At 42.1% G+C, this 26,816-nt stretch overlaps 1 protein-coding gene across 21 annotated transcripts in view; it reads left to right on the top strand.

Moving 5' to 3' along the window:
• The window catches only part of DYSF (dysferlin), a 223,026-nt gene that overhangs the window by 171,881 nt on the left and 24,329 nt on the right, over positions 1–26,816 (top strand). For all 21 annotated transcript variants that reach the window (XM_055539677.1, XM_055539693.1, XM_055539689.1 and 18 more), the window contains 4 exons: positions 15,775–15,873; positions 22,031–22,159; positions 22,475–22,630; positions 25,901–25,992. In XM_055539677.1, coding sequence (XP_055395652.1) covers positions 15,775–15,873; positions 22,031–22,159; positions 22,475–22,630; positions 25,901–25,992 — 476 coding nt within the window. The remainder of the gene's footprint in view (positions 1–15,774; positions 15,874–22,030; positions 22,160–22,474; positions 22,631–25,900; positions 25,993–26,816) is intronic.

Raw genomic sequence — 26,816 nt, 5'->3', positions numbered from 1 at the left:
TGACTTTGGCACATAGTAGGCTCCCCCAAAATACTTTTAAAATTGAATTTAAGATAGCTAAGATTAGTGTCTGTAGTTTGATGAATGCTTCTGTAGCCCTGGGAAGGCCTTCAAAAATAGTTTTTCTCTTAAGTAGCTGGTTGGAACTTTTGTTGAGCAAAACTGTCTACATAAGCAGAATGAAGGTAAGACAAGCTTTTGCCCAGGCCTTGTTGGAATCATCACAGATTCTGAGTTAGCCATGTCTCATTGTTTTCTTCCCAGGTTTGAAGACTCTGATTGTCTTTCATTCACCCTACTGGATAGATTCCATTTGTTTGGGCTTTCTACATGGGTTATGGGGTGATGCTGTCCTTGGAGGACTAAGTCATGGGCCCACATACATACCTTAGGCTTCTGAATTTGGAAAGACATTTCCCACAAGTCTCCCACCTCACTTGGGCCCTCCATCTGGAACAGGCGAATAGTCAAATTGTCAGGTCCTGACCCTTCTCTGTTCACCATCTGCTTGACTGCCAGATTTCAGGCACACTTACTCACTGGGCCTTTTGGAAGCAATTCAGCATTTTAGTTAAAGGTCTTCCTTTCCCTCCCACTTCTGCTGGTCCAGCTTGAAGTCAGAGTAAGCAGAGTAATGATCCCTCGACAGACATGGAGGCAGAACTGCAGGGAGTGTCAACAAGAGGCTGAAGGCCCAGTGCTCCACTTGTGGAAATAATTAAGTGATTCTTTTTGTCATGAGAGTGTAGAGTTAGGCAGAATCAACATGGTGGCTGGCTGTGGGTGTATGTCTTTGTGGTTTTGAGGGGCATGAAAAGCTTAGTGTGCGTGGGGTGGGGTAGGTTCTGAGTTGGGTGTTGCACGTCTAGGGGTTTGTCTGGTTTACGTGTAGGTGTGAGCCCTTGTCCATTACATCTGTGTTTGTGTTAATGTGTATGTGAGCAGATGGACTCAGTTTAGTTTTGAAATCTTAGAACATTAATTAAAGAACTAGACAATCATCATCTCATCATTCCAGTTCTGCAGATGTTGAGCTATGGGGAAACAGCACCGGGGGTCAAACTGGTGACGTTGACAATATCAACAAGAGCATTGATCATGGTCAACTTTAGAGGTCACAAAATATCTTCACAGACATCATCTCGAAGCCTACACTAATCCCAGTGTTGGGTTCTTACGTTATGACCTTGATGTTAATGATTTGTGCTAATGCAGAAATTCTTTTCAACACCATCTAGGATGGCTACCTTCTGGTTGACATAGGCAATGAAGGCCTGTTTTAAAAAATGGACTTCTTTTGTAGAGGTGTGTGTATAGTTCCCTATAGTGACCCCAAGGTTTGACGTTGTAACCTGGGTGATAAAGGAATTTGACCACGGGCTCTTGTATTTGATTTAACTGGTCATCCTGGGGAGAGAACACAAGTGATATCCTCTGTCCTCCTCAACTCTCCTAACATCACAGAGAGTCAGGCTTAGAATGATTGTTGTCAACTTTGCTATCCATATTCATGAAATGCATTAGGCTTATTGAATGAAAATGGGAGATTAAATGTTCTGACTTTGCCGTGCTGATTTGGGTCTTCAGAGGGATTAGGGTGCCCATTAGACTGGATCAAGCTTGGAGAAGCAAGTCTTTGTTACATGGCTCTGGTTGCTCAGGAACTGAATGTTGGCTATTAGCTGAAATTGGAGAGGCCGCCAGTCTGTGCCTTGATCAGACTTACTTGTTCAGCGGGCTGAAGGGTGAAGGACTCTGAACCTTGGGCACAGGGAAATAAAGCTCTGATGGCCAGACTTCTTGATGAAGCCTGAGATGACACTTTAACAATCAAGCCTTTTGCATTTGTTTTTCCTCCTTTCCATGTTCCAAGACTAGATGCTTAGCTCTTGCAAAATGAGGTCAAGAGCACACTTGGAATTAGAAAACGTATGACCATTTCCCTTTTGGAGCTTTGAATTATGGAGCCTTCCACAGAGGGTTGCTTGGCTTTGGTGCATCTGGGATAATAAGACATGGGAGGACTCTCCTGTTTCTGTGCGGCTCATTCTTATGTGGGGGCTAACTTCTTCTTGGGCTTCTTGAGGAAGGGAAAGAAGACATGGTCATGAAGTAACTCCATCAGAAGCCAGGTTAGTGAAATAGCAGGGATGATATTTTCAAGTCACATCTGTGAGAGTGTTGAAAATATGACTATTTTTCTGTAATTCAACTTAATCTGTCTTTTGAGCTCACATTTTTCCTGGCAGAAAAGTCATAGTAATTCTTCAACCATTTAGGTTTAAGCTTTAGTTAGTTTTGGATTTTTCTCCCTTGTCCTTACCCCTGGGAGACAGCTAAATTCTGGGTTGAGCTTCCATCATGTCATGACCTCCACACGAAGGGGCCCCTGTTCACTGGTGTATGTGCACCCTGGATCTACTGGGCACACAGACCATACAGACACTGTCTCATTGTCTCGACCAGAAGGCCCTTTCAGGCATCCTGGCTTCCCCTCTTTGCTGCCTTTCAAGCCTTTCTGGGGAGCATGGTACCGCATGACAGCTTCTTTGTGACTCTGGGGTCTCCAGGATGTGTTGAGGACTCCTCCAGGCTCTCTCTCCCATGACACCCATGCAGCCGTCTGTCAAAGGCCACAAGCCCCAATTTCTCTGGCAGTTTTTGAATGGTTGCTACTTATCAGATCCCCAAAGTTTAGGAGAGGTCTCTTCCATGTATACTTTGAGCTAACCTATGGGGGAAGGTATGGGTATGCCTTATCAGAAGCCACCACAAATCTTAAAGAAGATGTGGTACACATATACAATGGAATATTATTCAGCCACTAAAAAGAATGAAATAGTACCATTTGTAGCAACATGGATGGACCTAGAGGGTGTCATACTGAGTGAAATAAGTCAGACAGAGAAGGACAAATATCATATGACATCCCTTATATGTGGAATCTAAAGCTGCCAGAACTTACACAGGACTGGGAAACAGAGTCTTGGAGGGCACAGACAGAAACTTGTGCACCAGGACTCAGGAGAAAGGAGCAGTGACCCCACAAGAGACTGACCCAGACTTGCCTGTGAGTGTCCGGGAGTCTCCAGCAGAGGTGTGGATCAGTGGTGGCCTGCTGCAGGGTTGGGGGCACTGAGTGCAGCAGTGCCTACATGAGATCTTTTGAAGGAAGTCACCATTATCTTCATTACTTCCACCATAGTTTGGCTGCAGCTAAATAGCAGGGAGGAAACACAGATCCACCCATCAATAGAAAATTGGATTAAAGATTTAGTGACCATGGCCCCACCCATCAGAACAAGACCCAGTTTTCCCCTCAGTCAGTCTCTCCCATCAGAAAGCTTCCATAACCCTCTTATCCTTCTTCATCAGAGGTCAGACAGACTGAAAACCACAATCACAGAAAACTTACCAATCTAATCACATGGACCACAGCCTTGTCTAACTCAATGAAACTATGAGCCATGCCGTGTAGGGCCACCCAAGACGGACGGGTCATGGTGGAAAGTTCTGACAAAATGTGGTCCAGTAGAGAAGGGAATGGCAAACCACTTCATTATTCTTTCCTTGAGAACCCCATGAACAGTATGAAAAGGGAAAAAAAGAACACTGAAAGATGAACTCCCCAGGTCGGTAGGTGCCCAATATGCTACTGGAGATCAGTGGAGAAATAACTCCAGAAAGAATGAAGGGATGGAGTCAAAGCAAAAACAACACCTAGTTGTGGAAGTGACTGGTGATGGAAGCAAGGTCTGATGCTGTAAAGAGTGATATTGCATAGGAACCTGGAACGTTAGGTCCATGAATCAAGGCAAATTGAAAGTGGTCAAACAGCGGATGGCAAGAGTGAACGTTGACATTCTAGGAATCAGTGAACTAAAATGCACTGAAATGGGTGAATTTAACTCAGATGACCATTGTATCTACCACTGTGGGCAAGAATCCCTTAGAAGAAATGGAGTAGCCATCATAGTCAACAAAAGAGTCTGAAATGCAGTACTTGGATGCAATTTCAAAAACGACAGAATGATCTCTGTTCGTTTTCAAGGCAAACCATTCAATATAATGGTAATTCAAGGCTATGCCCTGACCAGTAATGCTGAAGAAGCTGAAGGTGAATGGTTCTATGAAGACATACAAGGCCTTCTAAATACTCAAAAAAGATATCCTTCTCATTATAGGGTACTGGAATACAAAAGTAGGAAGTCAGGAAACACTTGGAGTAACAGGCAAATTTGGCCTTGGAGTAAAAAATGAACAGGGCAAAAGCTAATAGAGTTTTGCCAAGAGAACGCACTGGTCATAACAAACACCCTCTTCCAACAACACAAGAGAAGACTCTACACATGGACATCACCAGATGGTCAACACCAAAATCAGATTGATTATAACCTTTGCAGCCAAAGATGGAGAAGCTCTATACAGTCAGCAAAAACAAGACTGGGAGCTGACTGTGGCTCAAATCATGAACTCCTTATTGCCAAATTCAGATTTAAATTGAAGAAAGCAGGGAAAACCACTAGACCATTCAGGTATGACCTAAATCAAATCCCTTATGATTATACAGTGGAAGTGAGAAATAGATTTAAGGAACTAGATCTGATAGAGTGCCTGATGAACTATGGATGGAGGTTTGTGACATTGTGCAGGAGACAGGGATCAAGACCATCCTCAAGAAAAAGAAATGCAAAAAAGCAAAATGGCTGTCTGAGGAGGCCTTACAAATAGCTGTGAAAAGGAGAGAAGCAAAAAACAAAGGAGAAAGGAAAGATATACCCATTTGAATGCAGAGTTCCAAAGAATAGCAAGGAGAGATAAGAAAGCCTTCCTCAGTGATCAGTGCAAAGAAACTGAGGAAAAGAATAGGCTGGGAAACACTAGAGATCGCTTCAAGAAAATTAGCAATACCAAGGGAACTTTTCATATAAACATGGGCTCGATAAAGGACAGAAATGGTATGGACCTAACAGAAGCTGAAGATATTAAGAAGAGGTGGCAGGAATACACAGAAGAACTGTACAAAAAAGATCTTCACAACCCAGATAATCATGATGATGTGATCACTCACCTAGAGCCAGACATCCTGGAATGATAAGTCAAGTGGGCCTTAGGAAGCATCACTAGGAACAAAGCTAGTGGAGGTGATGGAATTCCAGTTGAGCTATTTCAAATCCTGAAAGATGATGCTGTGAAAGTGCTGCACTCAATATAGCAGCAAATTTGGAAAACTCAGCAGTGGCCACAGGACTGGCAAAGGTCAGTTTTCATTCCAATCCCAAAGAAAGGCAATGCCAAAGAATGCTCAAACTACCGCACAATTGCACTCATCTCATATGCTAGCAAAGTAATGCTCAAAATTCTCCAAGCCAGGCTTCAGCAATACGTGAACCATGAATTTGCAGATGTTCAAGGTGATTTTAGAAAAGGCAGAGGAACCAGAGATCAAATTGCCAACATCCACTGGATCATCAAAAAAGCAAGAGAATTCCAGAAAAACATCTATTTCTGCTTTATTGACTATGCCAAAGCTTTGACTGTGTGGATCACAATAAACTATATAAAGTTCTGAAAGAGATGGGAATATCAGACCACCTGACCTGCCTCTTGAGAAATCTGTATGCAGGTCAAAAGCAACAGTTAGAACTGGATATGGAACAACAGACTGGATCCAAATCGGGAAAGGAGTATGTCAAGGCTGTATATTGTCACCTTGCTTATTTAACTTATATGCAGAGTACATCATGAGAAACACTGGGCTAGATGAAGCACATGGGAAGGCAATGGCACCTCACTCCAGTACTCTTGCCTGGAAAATCCCATGGATGGAGGAGCCTGGAAGGCTGCAGTCTATGGGGTTGCTGAGGGTCGGACACGACTGAGCGACTTCACTTTCACTTTTCACTTTCATGCATTGGAGAAGGAAATGGCAACCCACTCCAGTGTTCTTGCCTGGAGAATCCCCAGATCGGTGGAGCCTGGTGGGCTGCCATCTATGGGGTCGCACAGAGTCGGACACAACTGAAGTGACTTAGCAGCAGCAGCAGCAGATGAAGCACAAGCTGGAATCAAGATTGCCGGGAGAAATATCAATAACTTCAGATATGCAGATGACACCACCCTTATGGCAGAAAGTGAAGAAGAACTAAAGAGCTTCTTGATGAAAGTGAAAGAGGAGAGTGAAAAAGTTGGCTTAAAGCTCAACATTCAGAAAACTAAGATCATGTTATCTGGTCCCATTACTTCAATGCAAATAGATGGGGAAACAGTGTCAGACTTTATTTTTGGGGGCTTCAAAATTACTGCATATGGTTACTGCAGCCATGAAATTAAAAGATGCTTACTCCTTGGAAGGAAAGTTATGACCAACCTAGACAGCATATTAAAAAGCAGAGACATTACTTTGCCAACAAAGGTCTGTCTAGTCAAGGCTATGGTTTTTTTCCAGTAATCATGTATGCATGTGAGAGTTGGACTATAAAGAAAGGTGAGCGCCGAAAAATTTATGCTTTTGAACTGTGGTGCTGGAAAAGACTCTTAAGAGTCCCTTGGCCTGCAAGGAGATCCAACCCATCCATCCTAAAGGAAATCAGTCCTGAATATTCATTGGAAGGACTGATGTTGAACCTGAAACTCCAATACTTTGGCCACCTGATGTGAAGAGCTGACTCATGTGAAAAGACTCTGATGCTGGGAGGGATTGGGGGCAGGAGGAGAAGGGGACGACAGAGGAGAGAAGGAGAAGGGGACGACAGAGGATGAGATGGTTGGATGGCATCTTGAGGACATGAGTTTGAGTAAACTCTGGGAGTTGGTAATGGATAGGGAGGCCTAGTGTGCTGCAGTCCATGGGGTTGCAAAGAGTCAGACACAACTGAGCCACTGAACTGAACTGAAAAAAAAAGATACAAATGAACTTACAAACAGAGACTCACAGACTTAGTAAAGGAACCTATGGTTCCTGGGGGAAAGTAATAGTTAGGGAGTTTGGGATAGTCATGTACTTACTGCTATATTTCAAATAGATAACCAACAAGGACTTATTTATAGCACATGGAACTCTGCTCAATGTCATGTGGCAGCCTGGATGGGAGGGAAGTTTGGGGGAGAACAGATGCATGTATATGGCTGAGTCCCTTCATTATTCACCTGAAAACTATCACATCGTTGTTAATTGGCTATACCCTTATGGCAGAAAGTGAAGAGGAACTAAAAAGCCTCTTGATGAAAGTGAAGGAGGAGAGTGAAAAAGTTGGCTTAAAGCTCAACAGTCAGAAAACTAAGATCATGACATCTGGTCCCATCACTTCATGGCAAATAGATGGGGAAGCAGTGGAAACAGTGTCAGACTTTATGTTTTTGGGCTCCAAAATCACTGCAGATGGTGACTGCAGCCATGAAATTAAAAGACGCTTACTCCTTGGAAGGAAAGTTATGACCAACCTAGATAGCATATTCAAAAGCAGAGACATTACTTTGCCAACAAAGGGCCGTCTAGTCAAGGCTATGGTTTTTCCAGTGGTCATGTATGGATGTGAGATTTGGACTGTGAAGAAAGCTGAGTGCAGAAGAATAGATGCTTTTGAACTGTGGTGTTGGAGAAGACTCGTGAGAGTCCCTTGGACTGCAAGGAGATCCAACCAGTCCATTCTGAAGGAGATCAGCCCTGGGATTTCTTTGGAAGGAATGATGCTAAAGCTGAAACTCCAGTACTTTGGCCACCTCATGTGAAGAGTTGACTCATTGGAAAAGACTCTGATGCTGGGAGGGATTGGGGGCAGGAGAAGGGGATGACAGAGGATGAGATGGCTGGATGGCGTCACCGACTTGATGGACGTGAGTTTGAGTGAACTCCGGGAGATGGTGATGGACAGGGAGGCCTGGCGTGCTGTGATTCATGGGGTTGCAAAGAGTCGGACACGACTGAGCCACTGAACTGAACTGAATACAAAATAAAAAATTAAAAAAACAAAAACAAAACTGTGAACTCTAGATATTTAAGAGATCTAATCTTAATTTTGAGCAGCTCATTCATTTAAAAAGAGGAAAAATTGAAATATACGTTAATAACAAAGCAAAAATATGAAAAAAGTCCTCACAAATCTCTGGTTCTTGCTTCCTCTCCCTCTCTATACTGTCATCTCTTCTGTGTATAGTGTGAGAAGGGCTGAAAAGAACATCATTTTAAACCTATTTTTTTAATGGCACATTATCTGCTTTAGGAAATTTAAAAGCCAAGGGTCCAGCCTTCCCACCCCTGGCTGTTTAGGCATTCATATATCCATCAAATAGTTACTGGCCTCCAGATACATGCCAGGTAATGTTCTAAGGATTGAGGACATAGTGTTAAAAAAGATAAAGATCTCTGCCATTATGGGACATAATAAACAAGAACCTAAATAAAATATATGGAGTGAGTGCCTGATGATGATAATTACTAGGGAGAAAAAGTTAGGAAGGGAGAATGAGAATTGTTGGGAGGGGGATCATGATTTAAAATAAGGTGAGTAAGGAGGATAAAACAGATCATATTTAGTCAAGACTTGAAGGAAGTGATGAAGTGACCCATGGCTCCATCTGTGGGAGGAATGGAGTTCCTCATGGGAGGAGCCCGAGAGTGCTGGCAAGGTTCGTGGACTGGGTGGGCCATTGGGGTGGGAACAGCATGAGTGAAGAAGAAATGGGAGGACATGAGATGCGGGAGGTGTGAGGGGCTGGTATAGCTTGCTGTTGTAAGGCCTTTGGCCTTATTCTGGGTGAGTTGGCAAATCATTGGAGGGATTTGCTTAGAGAGGCGACATGTTCCAATGTGTGTGGCTATTGTGTTGAGAATAGATTTTGGGGCAAGAGAGAAAGCAGAGAGGCCAGTTAGGAGACTGTTGAGATAGGTCCCGGTGATGGGGACTGGGGCCATAGTGATCAGGGAGAAGCGGTCTGGTTCCAAATGTGTACTGAAGGGGGTGCCAGTAGGATTTGCTGATGGATGGAGTGTGGGGCATGAGGAAGAGACCTAAGTGACTGCTGGGGTTTTGGTTCAAGCATCTAGAAGGAAGGAGTTGTACTTGCTTCTATGAAGAAGACTGTGGAAGGAGCAGGTGGGTGGGGGTGATTAGGAACTGGATTCTGGAGATGGCACATTCAAGAAGCTTATTAGATGTCCAGCTGGAGATGTTAAATAGGCAGCTGGAGTTCAGAGGAGTCATGCAGGTTGGAGAGAGTCATGTTGGGTTCCTCAGTGTATATGTTATTAAAGATGCCAGACTCCAGGAGAATCCCGGGGATTGAGAGTGAATGGGGAAGAGAAGAGGTCTGAGCATGGAGCCCTGGGCCACTCAAGTGATCAGAGCTCAGGTGACAAGGAGGAATCAGCAGAAATTGAGATGGTATGGCCAGTAGGGTGGGAGGACCATGGCTATAATGCTCTGTAAGGCAAAGGGAGCCTCCCAGCCAGACATCATTTTAAGCCAGAAGACAGAGGAGTGACTGCCTACATCAGATACTACTGCTGGTTGACTAATGAGGCCTGAGTCCTTGGTGACCTTGACAGTCATGTTTTGGTGGCGCAGAGAATGGAAACACAAGAATTAGAGACATGTGTAGACAACTGTAGATGTTTTTCTGTAAAAGGGGAAAGAAGATGAGAACCAAAATTGGGATTGGAGAGTTTTCTTTTTAAATAATGGAAACTAGTGTTACATATAACACCAATGGGAGCGATCCAGGAGAAAAGGAAGTGTGATGACAAGGAGAGGGTGAAGAAGATCACGTCCTTGAGGGGGTCAGAAGGCATGAGTGCAGGGGTAGCCTTGGGTCAGGGTGCAAGTGGAGCCACTTCATAAGCAGGAGGGAAGACAGGTGCGACGCCAGTATTGGTGCGCTTGTGGAGCGGTGGGGTGGTCTCTTCTGATGCTTCTGTTTTAAAAGAAAGAGGAAGCAGGGTCACTGCTGCAGAGTGATGACAAGGAGGAGGTGTGAGAGGGCTGGGCAGAAAGGAGAAGATATGGAGAGCTGGTGTGTTCCGAGGAAGGAGAGCCAAGACCCAGGGAGCTGCGATGGAGTGGATGACAGCACTGGAGCCCTTTGAGGCTGTTACATGAGCTTGGAGTGAGACCAGCCTCTGGTTTGCTCTTTTTCAGCTGCGTTGGATGTGATGGGAAAGAGCTGGGTTTAAACCTAGGTTGGGTTGGCCAGAGATACAGTGGAACAAGAGAGGGCCCAGGGAATTTACAAGTGGGGGAGGGCAAAGGGGCAAAATATAAACCAGCTAGGATGTAAATTGTGATTCTGCAACACGTATGATTTCTGTCAAGAATGAGGGCAAGTGGAAGAGGATTTCCCTGTGGGATGCGGGATAAAAAGGGGACGAAAGCCACTGAGCAGCCAGTCAGCTGGGTTCACAGGGGTTAGGAAGGTCACTGGCTCTGCTTCTCACCAGTGTGCTTAAGGAGAACCAGCCATAGAAATCACCTGGAACTTGGAGGGAGGAGGAAATTACAGCTGAGAGTTCTTGGGGAAAGTTGAGTGTGGTAAGACTTAGGTCCTGTTTGGTGGTCAATTGCTAGTTCTTCAAAATTTTTTTAAACTCTGATTTCTGCTTTTGTTCTTCTTTTAGAGGTTATCTGCTTGTGTTTTATCATCTGTTCCTTTTCATTTTAACAGCTTTTTTTTGAGATAATCCACATATACACAAACCCCTATTTAAGTGTGCAATTTAGTGGTTTTTAGTTATTAACAGAGTTGTGCACCCATCACCCATCATCAATTTCAGAATGTTTTCAGTTATTCCAAAAAGAAATAATGCACCAAGAGCAATTTTCTCCCATTTTCTCCCAACCATTAGTCTGCTTTTTGTCTCTATGGGTTTGCTTATTCTGGACATTTCATGTAAATGAAATTATGAAATATGTGGTCTTCTGTGATTACCTTCTTTTATTTAGCATAACATTTTCAAGGTTTATCCATGTTGTTGCATCTATCAGTTCTTCATTGCTTTTTATTATCAAATAATGTGCCATTGTTTGGGTGCATCACATTTTCTTTTCATTGATAGACATTTGGATTGTTTCTACTTTGGGACTTTTATGAATAATGCTGCTATGAACATTCATGTATGAGTTTTTGTGTGGACATGTTTTCCTTTTTCTTGGAGGAGAATTCCTGGGTCATATGGTAGCTCTCCGTTTAATCTTTTGAGGAGCTACCACCCTGGTTTTTGAAGTGACTGCAATACTTTACATTTCTACCAGAAGTAAACGAGGGTTCTGGTTTCTCCACATCTTCATGAACACTTTTTATTATCTGACTTTTTGGTTGTAGGCATCCTAGTGGTGTGAAATGTTCTTTCATTGTAGTTTCTATTTGCATTTCCTTGATGGCTAATGATGTTGAGCATCTCTTTATGTGCTTATTAGCCATTCGTATAACTTCTCTTGAGGAATGTCTGTTTTAATCCATGGCTCATTTTTATTGAGTTGTTTGTCTTTTGATTTTTGGACTGTATGAGTTTTCTATATATTCTGCTTACAAATCCTTTATCAGATACACACAGGCATATATTTTCTCCTGTGAATTATCTTTTCATTTTCTTGGTGGTGTGTTTTGAAGTATCCTGTTGTTCTTTATTTTCAAAAGGTTTCAGTTTTAAAATTATGTAAGGAATACATGTACACAATGAAAAATTATAAAACTTTAAGTGATACACAAAATAAAAGAAATAAAACATTTGTAATTTTATCATTCACAGATAATTGCTGTGAACATTTGGGGTTTGATCTTTTAACTAAAAAGAATTCTCATTATTCAGTTTTTAACCTTTTGCAAATCTCATCAGTTGTGAATAACTTTTCATGTCAGTAAACATGTTTACAACATCATTTTTTGTTGTTGTACAACATTTAATCACATGGATGTACAATTTACCCCAATAAGTTCCTTATTGTCAGATGCTTAAATTGCTTTTCCCTGTTAAAAGTGTAGTAAGTCTTTATACATATCTCCCTTCTTTGAATAGACTTCTAGAATTGGAGTGAGGGATCACAGTGTAGGCACATTTTTAGGGCTATAGAAGCATGCAGCCAGATTGCCTTCTGGAGAGACTGTGGCCAGCTATGCTCCTGCAGTCAGGGAGAGAGCCAGTCCTTGACCAGAAGCTAACCTGCTCCACAGAAAACAAACAGTACTGTTGTTGGTAACACTAAGTGCTAGGCACTGTCTAAGCACTTTATACATATGACTCATTATTCCTCACAATAACTCTATCAAATTGGTACTAGTATTTTTCCATTTTACAGATGAGACACTCGAGGCACCGAGAAGTTTTGTCCAAGGTCACACAATTAGGAGTGACAGGATTTGAACACTGTGAGAGCCAGACTCCTTTCTGGAAGAAAGCCTGGTTCTGTTAAGTACAATGCTGGCTATTGCTTGAAGATAGTCTTTGTAATGCAAAGAAAGTTCCCTTTTATTCTTAATTCATGAGAGTTTCATTTAGAAATAACTGAAGAATTTAACAACGTCTCACATCCCCTTCTTTTTTGCCTATTATAAATCACAGATTGGCAAACTTTGTCTTAAATGGCCAGATAGTAAATATTTTAGGTTTGGGGTCATAGGGTCTCCATCACAGCTACTCAGCTCTGCTGTTGTAGTTCAGAGGCAGCTACAGGCAATATGTAAATGACAAAGCCAGGTGGCTGGCTGCTGGGCCATAGTTTGCAAATTTCTGTTATAGATGATCATTTGGGTTTTCTGTCTTTGCTTATTCATACTGAGTCACTCCTGCCTTCTGGAATAATCCAGCCTGACCATGCCAGATATACCGCTGCAATCTATTCATTAGTATTTTTATCTAGGATCTTTACCTCGTGATTCAGGAATGGGACTGATTTGTTTGTGTGTGTGTGTGTGTGTGTGTGTGTGTGTCCTGGTCAGCCTTCACAAAATGAATGGGGTAAACTCATCTTTTTTCTGTGCTGTGCAGTGATCATTTTTTTTTCTTTGAAAGACTGATAGAAACTGCCTCCAAAGAAACCACCTTGGTCTGAAGTCTTGGAGGTAGTTCTCTGAGATCTCTTCCACTTTCAGAAAGTTATCTCTTCATATTTCCTATTACATTTGAATCAATTTTGGCAGTTTGTATATTTTTTAGAAAGTTACCTACTTCATCTAGATTTTCCAAGGTTTTTCCACTGATTTGGGTGTAGCATATCTCTTATTTTTATTCTCTCCATAATATCTTTTTATTTGATCTTATTCCTAATGGTGTACCTACTTTTTAACATTAGATTTGATAAATAATCTAATGTTTGTTTTATTGGCCTTTTTGAAAGTTTGCTCTGGGATTTGATTATCAGTTACAATATCCTCCATAATTCTACTCATCATTTTCAAATTTTGATCTTCCTATTTTCCTTTTTCTAACTTTTAAAATTATCAGATTATTTATTTTCATTCTTTTTGTATAAGAGCAAGAATATTTAAGACTGAATATTCCTTTGCGTACAGACTTAGCTACTAAATTTTAAGGCATAGCCCTCTTACTGTTGGTATTTTCTAAGGACCTGTGATTTTAGTTTTGTTTTTTTGTTTGACTCGGAAAAGTTTTAAGAATTCATCTTTAAATTTCTGAAAGGTTGGGATTTTTGAGTTTCTCATTCGTTTCTAGTTTTATTATTACATTGAGATCAGAGAGTGTGACTGATAATGGATTTATTCCTTGGACTTTATTGACATTTGCTTTGTGGCTTTTAATTTTTTTGAAGTGCTCCAATGGTACTGGACAAGAAGGTATAAGTTCCGTTTTTAGAATACATGGTGTTTGTCTATTTAAATGACACTGTTAATCATATTACTCAGATTCTCTGTTTCCATATTCTTCTTTTAAAAAATTTACTTGGTTTTTCAAGACTGAGGGAAATGTAATAACTTTCCCACAACTATTGTGTTGCTGTCATTTCTTTGTACAAAACACACTGGTTGTTGTCTGTTGATGCCTGACTCTGAGCCTGAGTCATAAAGGCAAATCTTGAAGTATCTGATCTTGGGAAGAAAAGATAGACTTAGGAGGAAGCACACAGCTAATGTGAATTCCATTGTAACCATTCCTACCTCTGTGTATGTATTTGCCTGTGTGTTAGCGTGTGTACTTCGTGGTGTGGGGGGTATATGTGCATTTCAGCACATATATGTCTCTTGGGCGTGAGTGTGTAAATATGTTCTTTCATGTGTCAGTGATTGTATGAGTTTGATATGTGTGTGTGTTTATGTGTATTCATCCATCATCTCTTTTATTCAAATTGGACTTAAAACATCAGGACTGGTGTCTGCCTTGCTGGCTTTTTTGAGAGTGGTTACAACTCTGAAAGCTCTGCTAGTCTGTATCTTAACCCCTCTGAACCTCTTTTCCCCTCTCTGGCTGCAGAAGATCCTTCTGGTAAGTTGGTCAGACAGAGACTCTCTGTAGACTCAGTGTGGCTCTGGCATCCACTAGTGTTGTGTGTCTGAGTACCACGTTCTGGCCACACAGACGATGCTAGGGCCATACTTCCAGAATGGGTCGAGACTCTGAGAACCTCACTTCACCCACTCCCCACTCTACCTGTTCACGTTCCATTGGCCTGCCTCCAGCTTGGGTCACCCTTGAAAACCTAGAGCTGGATGGGCTAGGCATTGGTTTAAAGGGAGCACCAGCATTCGCAGAAACTCATGATGAAATTCAGTTCATTTTATAGAATCAGAGCAGGCTCCTGGGAGATCCCTTAGTTGACCGCCTCATACAGAGGAGGAAAGCAGGCCCCGGAATGGGCTTTCCTGACACCTTGTCCAGTGCCCTTCCCATGGAACTGGGTGAGCTTTACTGGTCCCAACACCCAGACCCAGGGCCTGGGCCTGTGTGGGATTTTGGTGGAGGTCCAGGGAGAGTGACAATCCCACCTTCAGGAACTTGCTGACTCCCTGAGCAATGGGACAACTGGACAGGACACAGCCAAAGGAGCATTCTAGACACAAGAGCCAAGAGGGCTTGCAGACACACCACGTGCAGGAGGAGTTAAAAATGGGGCGACACCAGTGTGTGCCCCAACAGGCCTGCCCACCTTCCCCCACAAATATGAATATATGAAGGGGCAGAGAATGTGTTGTCCCAGACTTCCTTTCTTCTCACCTCATTTCCCCCATCTAGCACAGTATTTTTTTTAAATAATGGGCACTTAGCATTTGTTGAATTTCAGGGGCTCTGCCCTAATTTGACCTTGGGGGAGGCTAAGTTCTGATTTTGGAAGCTTTTATTTTTTGCTGGAGTCTGGAGGTTGGGGATCAGAATAGTTCTTTGGTGTCTTAAGTTTTCCTGGGTCTACTGTAATTTTTTTAATAAATAATATTTTATTGACATTTCTTCCCAAGGAGTTATCCAACATACGGTCTGAGTTTAGCCTCAGTATACTCCTGGAATGCAGGGGGACTGTGATGAAGAGCCCACTTCATAGAAGGGAAAAGGAAGGCCCCAGGAGCTTAACAGAAGCACATGGTGAAGGTGGGGCAGAGCCAGGGCGAGAGCCTCTGCTTCTCAACACCAAGCACGTGTGAAGACCTTTTTCCTGACTGTGCAGTCGGCCCCTAAAGAGGCAGGGAATTCCAGTTCTTTGCTCTTTTGAACTCACCCAGCAGGAGAGATTTGTGGTCCAGGCCAGCCCATCAGCCTTGCTTGGTGTTCATCCAGAAGAACCTTGCTTGGCAAATTCTGTTTCTGAAACTGTTTCTCGTTTTCTACCCACTCAGGAGGAGGAGTTCATTGATTGGTGGAGCAAATTCTTTGCCTCAATTGGGGAGAGCGAAAAGTGCGGTTCCTACCTAGAGAAGGACTTTGACACTCTAAAGGTAAGCCCTCTCCACAATGTCCTCTTCAGTCCAGTGGTCCCTGGGGACCAGGAGTTGCAACCAAAGGATAATATGCATCTATACATATGTGTTTATGGGTGAAAAGATACCTGGGATCTGCTTAACTTTCTTAAATGCTTAAGAAAAGTAAGGATGATTTATTTAGATGATGTGGGTTGCCCTCTGATAGATTTTCAAAATATTAAAAATTACAAAATATTGAATTATTAAAGCTTGAAGATGAGTACTCAGGGATTGTTATACTATTCCGTCTCTTTTAAAGTTATTTGAACTTTTTTTATTATAAAAATTTTCCATGAAAATGAAAAGGAAAGTCAATGTGAGAATGTACCTCTGACTCCCCCACCTCTGCAATTGGGATAGAAATTACCCAGCACATATAAAAATATGGTAAACTCTGTTTCTGTGGAAAAAAAAACCCCAGAGCCTCAAGAACAACACAAAACCAGGAGTGAGTCAGCCAAATTCTGGTATTTTGAGGAAATTCCACAAATATGGTTATACTTTTTAAAAGCAGACTCCTTTTAAAAAAGATAACCAGAGGTGACTCAAAACTGCTCCTTGAAGAAAGTTATACAGTGTCCTGGAAGAGGTTTCCAGGTAAAAGTCAGGATGCTCAGTTACACTGAATTTCAGATAGATAATGAATAATATTTTATTCGAATCGGAAAAAAAAATATTGAATTCAAAATTCAAATTTAACTGGGTGTCCTGTATTTTCACTTGCTAAACCTGGCAGCCCTTCCTAGAGAACAAGAGGGGCAAAGGTTGTCAGACGTGTGAGAAGACCCCAAGGAGCTCCCTAAAGGGGACTGGATGAAGGGAGCTTGAGGGTCATTGAAGTGGTGGGTGGTCACTCCGGAAGGCCATCTCACAGGGTGGCAAGGGCTGCCCCTGGCACACTGGGGGCCCCTGTGTGATTGTACCTGGAGACCTGGAGGGCAGAGATGAGCCTCAGGGCACCAGCGGTCAGAAGGCTCAGGCCTTCCCAGGCAGCAAGTTCTTTGTTGACTTGGTAGGTGGGTGTATGAGGCTGGGCAAAGAGACAGAACTATTTGTGTACCAGGAAGAAGGTCCGACACATTAAGTCTGGCATGTGGTCCTGTGGCCTTGCCAAAAGAATGAGAAAAGCCATGTAAGAATGAGGACTCCTGCCAGGGTGGCCCATGGCCCAGGCACCCTCGCTGGTTCCTCAGATGCCGGATGCTGAACTGGCACCCAGCCCACCTGCTTGACCTCTCTGAGGAGATCTCTGGCAGTTTCCAAGTGAAAATGGGTTATTTAAAAACAAAATGCAAAAGAAAAAAAAAATAAAAAATAAAAACAAAATGCATTCAACCTGTTTCTCGGGGGGAAGCAGACCTGGAAGGAACACTGATCCTTTAGGGATTGTTAACTACCACCAGCAGTACGGGTCTTTGAAAAATAGCGTTGTAGCATTATGGAGAGAATGGAGTATACAATGGGTGGGGAAACAAATCATAGTTTGGAAATCACTTATCATAGAGGGGAAAAGACAACTCATGGTCTCAATAGGGAAAGATAGAAAACAGAAGATACAGCAAGAAAGCATAGAAGAAACTAAATCATATAAAAACAACAGAAAAAGAATAAATGTTAGTTTTCCTACAAATAAAAATGGGCTACACTCTTTTACTAAGTGATAAGGACTCTTAGACTACAGCAAAAGTAAAATTTCATTATACTACCTTTAAAAGACACTTCTAAGGCAATACAATTTAGAATGGCTAAAAAAGCAAATATTTTGGCAAACAAAATAAGTGCAAAGAAAGGGGAAACAAATAGAAACTAAAGTCAAAAGCAAAGGAAGCAAAATGGAGTGTTTTGTATAAATAAAAGATGTACATCTCAGTGCAAAAATTCCAAACGTTAATGTATGGAACAGTAAAGCTTAGAAATCCTTAAAGCAAAAGTGGATAGGAATATAAAAAGTAATAAATGTGAAAGTATGAAATTGCAGAAATTAAAGTTGCAGTGGGATTTTAATGTACCTTTTTCTTAGACAGATGAAACAGGCAATCAATAAATAAGGAAATGAAAGATATGAATAACAAGGAAAACACTTTCTAAGCTACATCAAGTAGCTTTAAAATAGAGAATAAAAATAATTAAAAATTAGAAAATACATTTTTCCTAATGCTCAGAGAACACTTACAAAACTTGATCACATATTAGTTTAGTAATAAGTTACCCAAAACAGAAATCATACAAGGCAGATTTAAATGCAATAAAATGAGAAATTAATAACAAAAGTTTAAACAAAAAGACCAACCACTTGGAAATTTAAAAAATATTTTATTGGGACTTCCAGTATGAACATGGCTGCATAAGTCAGCATTTTTCCCTTTTTCTCTTGGAAATCATTCAAACCCACAAACTTCATTTTCAGTAAAAGTTGGAAACAAATAAAACCCGCAGACTCCAAAATACATGTAAGGGCTGTCCAAAGGCAACTGAGATTGGGTAGAAGCCACTCGGCCGTAAATGAAGAGAAGATGCACGAAAATGATGAAAGGTCATGGTGGTAGCAGACATCAGAAGACCTCATACTTCCTAATGAAAGAATGCTGATAATTATTTAAGACAGACTTTATGGATTCATGGGGACTTAGTATCTATTCTCTTTACTTTTGTGTGTGCTTGAAGCTTTTCATAACAGTTAAAAATATAATTCCCAAAATTGAAGTTTTACTGTAAAATATAAAACTTATATTCTTTGTTCACAATGATGGACATGGGAAATTTGGAGACAGGTTCAGGCTGGTTGCAAAAGCCTCTTAGATCTGGTTTGGTTCAGAGAAATAAAGAAGGTGGAGTTACACAAGAATCACGTGGATGAGCCACATTTATAGGGAACAGCCTGCCTTTGCTGCGGGAACTAAGGAAATAACTGGTCTAGGAAAATTCAACACATTTAGTGACAAGTAATAAGAAAAGAAATAGTACATAATTATTTTAAAAATCTAAAGAAAAAAGAAAAGAAAATGTAAAACAAAACTTAAGCAAAAGAAGAGGATAGATACCCACCAGAAAAGTTTCTCTAAGGAGCAGAGGAGATGAAAGACTTTGCTGTGAACTTTTTAGAAATAGGGCAGTGTGAATGCAAGCAGAAATGAAAGCACTCAAGGGAGGATGAGAGGAGAAGAGGTGAAATGTGAGCAAGTGGGACTCAGGAGAGAAGAAGAAGAAAACCTGACATTGGAAGGAGCACGGGGCAGAATGGCCACATTGGAAAACACAGGAAGGGGCGCAGGGGACAGAAAGAAATGGAAACAAATAATTATAAAAGGATGACGAGGAAGTGACAAATATTAGTAGTCAGGGAAAGGCTATCCAACATTTGCATAATTGGAGTCTCTGAGGAGGACAACCAAAACAATGAAATTAAGCAGACAGTTAATAGTTTAATCGGAGAAGGTAATGGCAACCCACTCCAGTACTCTTGCCTGGAAAATCCCATGGACAGAGGAGCCTGGTAGGCTGCAGTCCATGGGGTTGCTAAGGGTTGGACACAACTGAGCAACTTCACTTTCACTTTTCATTTTCATGCATTGGAGAAGGAAATGGCAACCCACCCTGGGATTCTTGCCTGGAGGATCCCAGGGACACGGGAGCCTAGTGGGCTGCCATCTACGGGGTCGCACAGAGTCAGACACGACTGAAGTGACTTAGCAGCAGCAGCAGCAGCAGCAATAGTTTAATAAAACTTCACCAGAACTGAGAGAATACTTGAAGATGCACATTAGAAGTTCTGCTGTGTCAGAACGTCAGAAAAGATTGACCCAGATCGGTCAACTCAGGGACATATTCCCAGTGTAGTTACTGAACTTTAGAGATAAAGAAAAACATCCTTTGAATAGTCATATCTTCTCCCTCCACAAAAATTTAAATAATTAAAAAAAGGAAATAAATCAAAGTGGCTTCACTTTCTCTATGACATTTAATACTCAAAGATGACAAAGCACCATGTGTAAGATCATCAGGTAGAGAAAAGGTGACCCAGAGGTTTGACATTCAGCCAAGCCGCCCTTCATGCATAGCTGCTGCAGACACACAGGTATGCACATTGAGGAACCAGGTAGTATGGCTCCCAGGAGCCTGTTTCGAGGGACTCCTAGGGGATGAATGGAGTAAAGGATGAAAGAGGATGGCATAGAGAGTAAGGATGCTGATAGTCGTATTATAGACATAAGGAGAGAGGATGGGATAGAGAGCAAGGACACTGATAGTCGTATTATAGACATAAGGAGAATTGACAGATATTATTTAAAACTGCAAATCATGAAATGTGGAAATTACCTAAATGTCCATTGAGTGATAAATGGATAAACAAAATATGGTAAATACATACAATGGAATATTATTCAGCCTTAAAAAGGAAGGAAATTCTGATACATGCTACAACATGGGTGAATCTCTAAGACATTGTGTTAAGTGAAATAAGCTAGTTGCAAAAAGACAAGCATTGTATAATTCCACTCTAGAATACCAGAGTAATTATTATTAAGAGTATTATTAGCCTTATTGAACCTGGTGGCTTGAAAATAAAGACACCCCTATGGCACATTTACAAAATTGACATATATACACTACTATGTATAAAATAGATAACTAATGAGAACCTACTGTCTAGCATAGGGAACTCTACTCATTATTCTGTGGTGACCTAAATGGGAGGGAAATCTCAAAAAGAGGGGATATATGTATAACTGATTCACTTTGCTGCACAGCAGAAACTAATGCAATATTGTAAAGCAATTATACTCCAATAAAAATGAATAAAAGCAATAAAAACTGACCATGTAATAAGCCATAAGGAAAATCTTAACAAAGTTAAAAAATGGAAGTACTACTGACAATGTTTTCTGATTTTAAGGCCCTAAAATTAGAAATTAGTAACAAGCTCAAAAGTAAAAAAAAAAAATTCTATCTGAAAAATTAAAAAGAAAGCAACTCTGTTCTAACAATTCTTGGTGAAAGAGAATATATAAAAAAAATTGTGGAATATTTGGGAAGCAATGATAAAACACTGTATGTTAGACCTTAGTGGTTACAGTTAAAGCTGTATTCAGAGGAAGCTTATAGCCTTGAAAACTTATATTAATTAAAACAAAAGGATGAAAACTAACTATACATCTAACTCTTAGATCAGAAAAGTAAAAATGAGACTATTATTTATGGAATGCCAAGAAAAGGAAAATGAAAACATTATATATCAAAATAAACGGGGCCATGCTAAGGCAGTAGCAATTTTAAGTGTTTTCCTTATCAGGAAAGAAGGAGCAGAGTAATTAAAATTTCAACTGAAGAAATTAGAAAGAAAGAAAATGCTTAAAATAGTATGAAGAAGAAGATAATAAAACTAGAAGCAGAAATAAGAAACTGGGTGCAGAATCTGCAGATGTGGAGGGCCGACTATCCTGCTGGTCAGTTTCAGATATACCAATTAAGCATGCATGTTGAGTGGGTTAATATCACTATTAATTAGGTACATTTAATCATCTATATTAGAAAACCACTGCTTCATTTAAATCTAAGCACTACTCTAACAAGTAAAAATCACTGGCTGTTGAGAGGAGAGAAATTTGATTCACTGCCATTTGGACATCCTGGGCAGTCAGCATTTTGCTGACTTGTGAATTTTCTAGAGTTCTGTCTTTGATGTTCAAATAAAAAGTCAGTTAACTTTTCATTTATGTGTTTGACTGTGATCTTATTCTCAAGAAATGCACCACTCATGTACATGATGACTCTTGGGTGTTTAGAATATTGGATTAATCAGAAAACCCTGTTTTTCAATGGTGCTGAACAAATGTCTCCCCCTTTTATTTCCTTCTCCTGTTTTTCCCCTCTTTCTCTTGCTCATCTCATCTCCATGACTTGTATCCTTTTCCTCTCCTTCTCTGCCTCTCTTGCTGGTCCCCTCTCTTCCCTCCACCCACCCCACCAACCTGCCCTCCTCTTGGCCTTTTTTCTCTAAACTGCTTCTGGTCCCCCCCGCCATTTTTCTTTCTATCCCTTCTGCTACTCAAACTCTGTCATGCTTCCTTTTTCCCTGCTGTCCCTCTTCTTCTCTCTTTCTCTTGTCCCCCTCTCTCGTCCCCACATGTGGCAGGTCTATGACACACCCCTGGAGAATGTGAAGGCCTTTGAGGGCCTGTCTGACTTTTGTAATACATTCAAGCTCTACCGGGGCAAGACACAGGAGGAGACTGAAGACCCATCCGTCATTGGGGAGTTTAAGGTAAGTCCTTGAGGACATGTCTCTAGCCCAGGGGTCCCAACTATGGAGTAGCAGCAATGAGTGAAGGAGGGGCAGAAGTACTGTAGTAATGTCAGCAATGACCCCGGTGCTGAGATTGGTGGCTATGTGGGTGACGGAGGTGGTGGTGGTGACGTTGATGCTGCTGATGCAAAATCTGATGGGGGTGATGGGATTGCATTGGGCTTCATAATCACAGTGGTGATGACTCTGAAGATTTGAGAGTGATGGATGTAGTGGTGAATGTCTTGGTGACAATGATGATGAAAGTGAAAGCTGACCCCTCCTTCTTTTCAGGGACTCTTCAAAATTTATCCTCTCCCAGAAGACCCAGCCATCCCCTTGCCCCCGAGGCAGTTCCACCAGCTGGCTTCCCAGGAGCCCCAGGAATGCCTGGTCCGCATCTACATTATCCGGGCGTTTGGCCTGCAGCCCAAGGATCCCAATGGGAAGGTAACATCCCTGGAGCTCTCACCTCCCCTAGAATAAATAGCAGGCTGGGGTATCAAGAGGCTGCAGAATCTGGATATAATCTTTGCCCCAGGGAGTTCACAGTAAGTGGGAAACCAGACAAACATGTACCAAATTGAGATGTTATGGTGTTGGAGTTCTATCAAGGCAAAGTGCTCCAGGAGGTCAGAAAAGCCCAAAGGCAGTACACAACTTCGGATAATAAGGAAGACTTTCTGGAAGGAATAGAATTCTTAAGGATTGAGAATTAAGTTTTAATAGGTGGGGAGGGAGAAGAAAACCATATTTTAGGAATTAAAAACATTGGGAAAAGTTTGGGAGCAAACTGCTTAGCATAGGTTTAGCACAAGGATAAGGATAAGGACAAGGGACATTAATGGTGTTGGTGGGACCTTCAAGGGTGGGGTGGGAAGGCAAGAAGGAGGGACGGAACACGATGGGCAGCTGTGCCAGCCTGGCCATGGTGGAGCCTGGGGTAGAAGGAAAAACAAATAATCTTGGTCCTGTCTTTATACAAAATTTTGATGTTTTGTTCATCATGGACTGTTGGTATTGATTTTAATTTTTAAAATACCACATTAAAATGTTTATCTTGATTACTAAAGGTTTTTGTCCTTCCCTTAAATTTTATGCCTGAGTCGAGCACCGCTCTGACTTACTCTAATCCTGACTGTTGAGTGAAGGAGTGGAACTGAAGGAGAGCCTGAGTCTGGAGCTGCAGGGAAACAGGGGCAGGGGCAGAGTTTGGCTGGGAAGACAGAGAAAGAGGAAGAGGTGGGGCAGAGTGAGGGGCGGTGGGGTTCAGACGTGCTAGCTAGGGTCTTCTCTTGTCCCCTTAGACAGGTGCAGGCCTAGCCTGTGTCCTAGGTTGTGGGAGGGCCCTGGTGTCCCATCCCTGCAGCCCTGCTCTTCAAAGCGAGAAAAGCTCCATTGCCCTGCTGGGGGATCACAGGGCGGGATGGAGCGGTCCCAGCCCAGGCACCATCCACGGCCTCCAAGATGTGGCTGTGGTCAAGTTCCTACACCTCAGCCCTTCCTGGTGCCGAGATTGACCTGAGCACTCTGGCCCTGGCTGCTTCTGAGGCTAGTTGAGGGAATGCTGCTGCTCGCAGGAGGCTGGGTTGGGCTGAAAACATCTAGCCATTTCTCTCCCTTTCTATTGGATGAAGCAGAGGTCACAGACAGGACCCCAGCCTGGCCCCATCACATATGTCACGCAAACTGGTGTGTTTCTGGGGGTATGAGCCTGGCCCCCACCCACCCTTTCCTAAGGGGGACAGTGGACTGGGAGTGTGGAGGACTTGGGCACCCCATTTCCACTGTTGGAGCAGAGGCTAGAAGCACATGTTGGGGCGGTGTGCATGATGGGGCTGCTGGCCTGGCAAGTGGCAGCTGCTTCTTGTTTTTTGCAGGTATATTATTTTATTTATGTGATGTTAATGAACCTTTAGTCTATAGTAATAGAAATTAGTTGTAAACTGGAATCCAGATAGATGGGAGAAGCATTAACAACCTCAGATATGCAGATGACACCACTCTAATCACAGAAAACGAAGAGGAATTAAAGAACCTCTTGATGAGGGTGAAAGAGGAGAGTGAAAGAGCTGGCTTAAGACAATGTTAAAAGAACTAAGACCATGGCATCTGGCCCCAGTACTGCAGAAAAGGTGGAAGTAGTGACAGATTTCCTTTTCTTGGGCTCCAAAATCACTGCGGACAGTGACTGCAGCCGTGAAATCAGAAGGCAGTTGCTTCTTGGCAGGAAAGCAATGACAAACCCAGACAGTGTGTTGAAAAACAGACATTACTCTGCTGACAATGGTCTGTATAGTCAAGGCTATGGTTTTCTCAGTGGTCACGTATGGATAGTGAGAGCTGGACAGTAAAGAAGGCAGAATGCCAAAGAATTGATGCCTTTGAACTGTGTGGTGCTGGAGAAGACTCTTGAGAGTCCCTTGGACAGCAAGGAGGTCTAGCCAGTCAATCTTAAGGGAGATAAGCCCTGAATATTCAATGGAAGGACTAATGCTGAAGCTTCAGCTTCAGTATTTTGGTCATCTGATGCAAACAGACGACTCATTGGAAAAGTCCCTGATACTGGGAAAGATTGAGGGCAGAAGCAGAAGAGGGCATCAGAGAATGAGATGGCTGGACGGCATCTCTGATGCGATGAACATGAACTCGGGCAAACTCTGGGAGACAGGGAGGGACAGGGAGGCCTGGCGTGCTGCAGTCTATGGGGTCACAGGAGTTGGAAACGACTGAGTGACTGAACAATAGCAACAACAATAGAAACTAGAATGGTGGTTGCTTATGGGGTAAAGAGTGATTGGGTGGAGGAATGAGGAAACTTTCTGGGGTGACTGAAATGTTCTGTATTTTGAATCATGTGTTGGTTTGTTGGTTACACGGATACATACACACACACACACACACACACATATATATATATGCTCTAAATATACTATATATATATATCAAGTATGAAATATTATTTCACTAATGCATATGTATATATACTATGCATATACATGATATATATGTATATGTTACAATGTATATGTATATATATTATGTGTATATAATATGAATTTATATACTACATATGGGCTTCTCTGGTGGCTCAGATGGTAAAGAGTACTACGTGTACATTAGTCAAAACTCATCTAACTATATGTTAAGATTGACACATATTATTGATATAACTTTTACTGTAATTTAAAAAACGAGGGGAAAATGCTTAGGCTAAGGGCATGGACTTCGTTTCACTTTCTGGGGCTGGGTGTGGTTGGGCAGCTCACCGGTTGGGAGCATGGAGACTGGGCAGAGAACGAAAAGGTGAATCAGAGCACAGCAGAGCTGGGAGTGAGGGAGGGATTTCATAGCTATCCCGAGTATGAAACTTGAGGGACAGGCAAAGCTATCCAGGAAGGCTGTTTAGGGAATTCTCTCTGTTGGAAGTAGTGAGAAGACTCTGGTCATCCCCTTCAAGAAAAACTAAAGAGCTCTGTTACTCTTCTTGGCTTTCAGAGTAAAGTGGGATTCATTTGAAAGTGTCGCCATACTAAGGTTTGGCGTCAGAGGACTCAGATTCTTAAGGGTTTCAGGAGGCATGCCCAGAGGATTCCAACTCTCTTGTTTAACCCCCAGATGTGGTGGGCCCCCGACCCCTTTGAGAGAAGAGCAGTGAAGGAGCCTCAGAGACGTGTTGGGAAGGTGATTTCACTGAAGTGTTTCCTTCTCTTCCTGCAGTGTGATCCTTACGTCAAGATCTCCATAGGGAAGAAATCGGTGAGTGACCAGGACAACTACATCCCTTGTACTCTGGAGCCTGTATTTGGAAAGTAAGTTGGAGTGGCTTGGGGCTTGGGGTGGAGGTGCCAGTCTGGAATAACCCACAGCCCAGCAGGAGAGATGTGGCTGCTGCTGGGAAGTCCCTGTCTCCTGGAGCAAAGCTTTGTTCCCTAAATCTTGCATGTCTGTGGGGGTGTAACCTCAGCTAGCTCTTCCTTAAGTCCTTGCAGAAGCTCCTAGTTAAACAGTTACCTCAAAGATCAGAAATCTAAATGGAAAGCCAGAGCATGCATTTGCTCCTTGGTCTCTTTTTTTTAGATCAACTTTTACTTTGGAATAATTTTAGATTTACAGGAAAATTGCAAAGATAGTACAGTTTTTATATACCCATCACTCAATTTCCCTCACCATTAATATCTTACCTAACATATCAAAATTAAGAAATTGATATTACTGCATTACTATTAACTAAACTCTAGCCTTTATTAGGATTTTGCCAATTTCCCCATAAATGTCCAAACATCCTACTGTTTTAGGATCTAGATCAGGATTCCTATTGCATTTAGTAATTATTTTCTTTTATTGTTCCTGGTTCGTTTGTGGAAGATAGTAGAATGACGTGGACTTAAGGGAGTGAAATACTTCCTAAAGTCTAAGAATAAGGAAGGAAGAAGCAGTGCTCATTGCAGGGACTAGCTCCCAGGCATTCTGACCTGCTTGCTGTTTGGATGCGAGCTTATTTAAGTCAATGGGCTTCCCTGGTGGCTTGGCGGTAAAGAACCCACCTGCCAATGCAGGAGATGGGTTTGATCCCTGGGTTGGGAAGATCCCCTGGAGAAGGAAATGGCACCCTACTCCAGTATTCTTGCCTAGG

Source organism: Bubalus kerabau, chromosome 11, assembly GCF_029407905.1.
Source record: "Bubalus kerabau isolate K-KA32 ecotype Philippines breed swamp buffalo chromosome 11, PCC_UOA_SB_1v2, whole genome shotgun sequence".
In the NCBI taxonomy this organism is placed as follows: Eukaryota; Metazoa; Chordata; class Mammalia; order Artiodactyla; family Bovidae; genus Bubalus; species Bubalus kerabau.
Note: the sequence above shows the minus strand (reverse complement) of the source record. Positions and strands in the feature narration are given on the sequence as shown.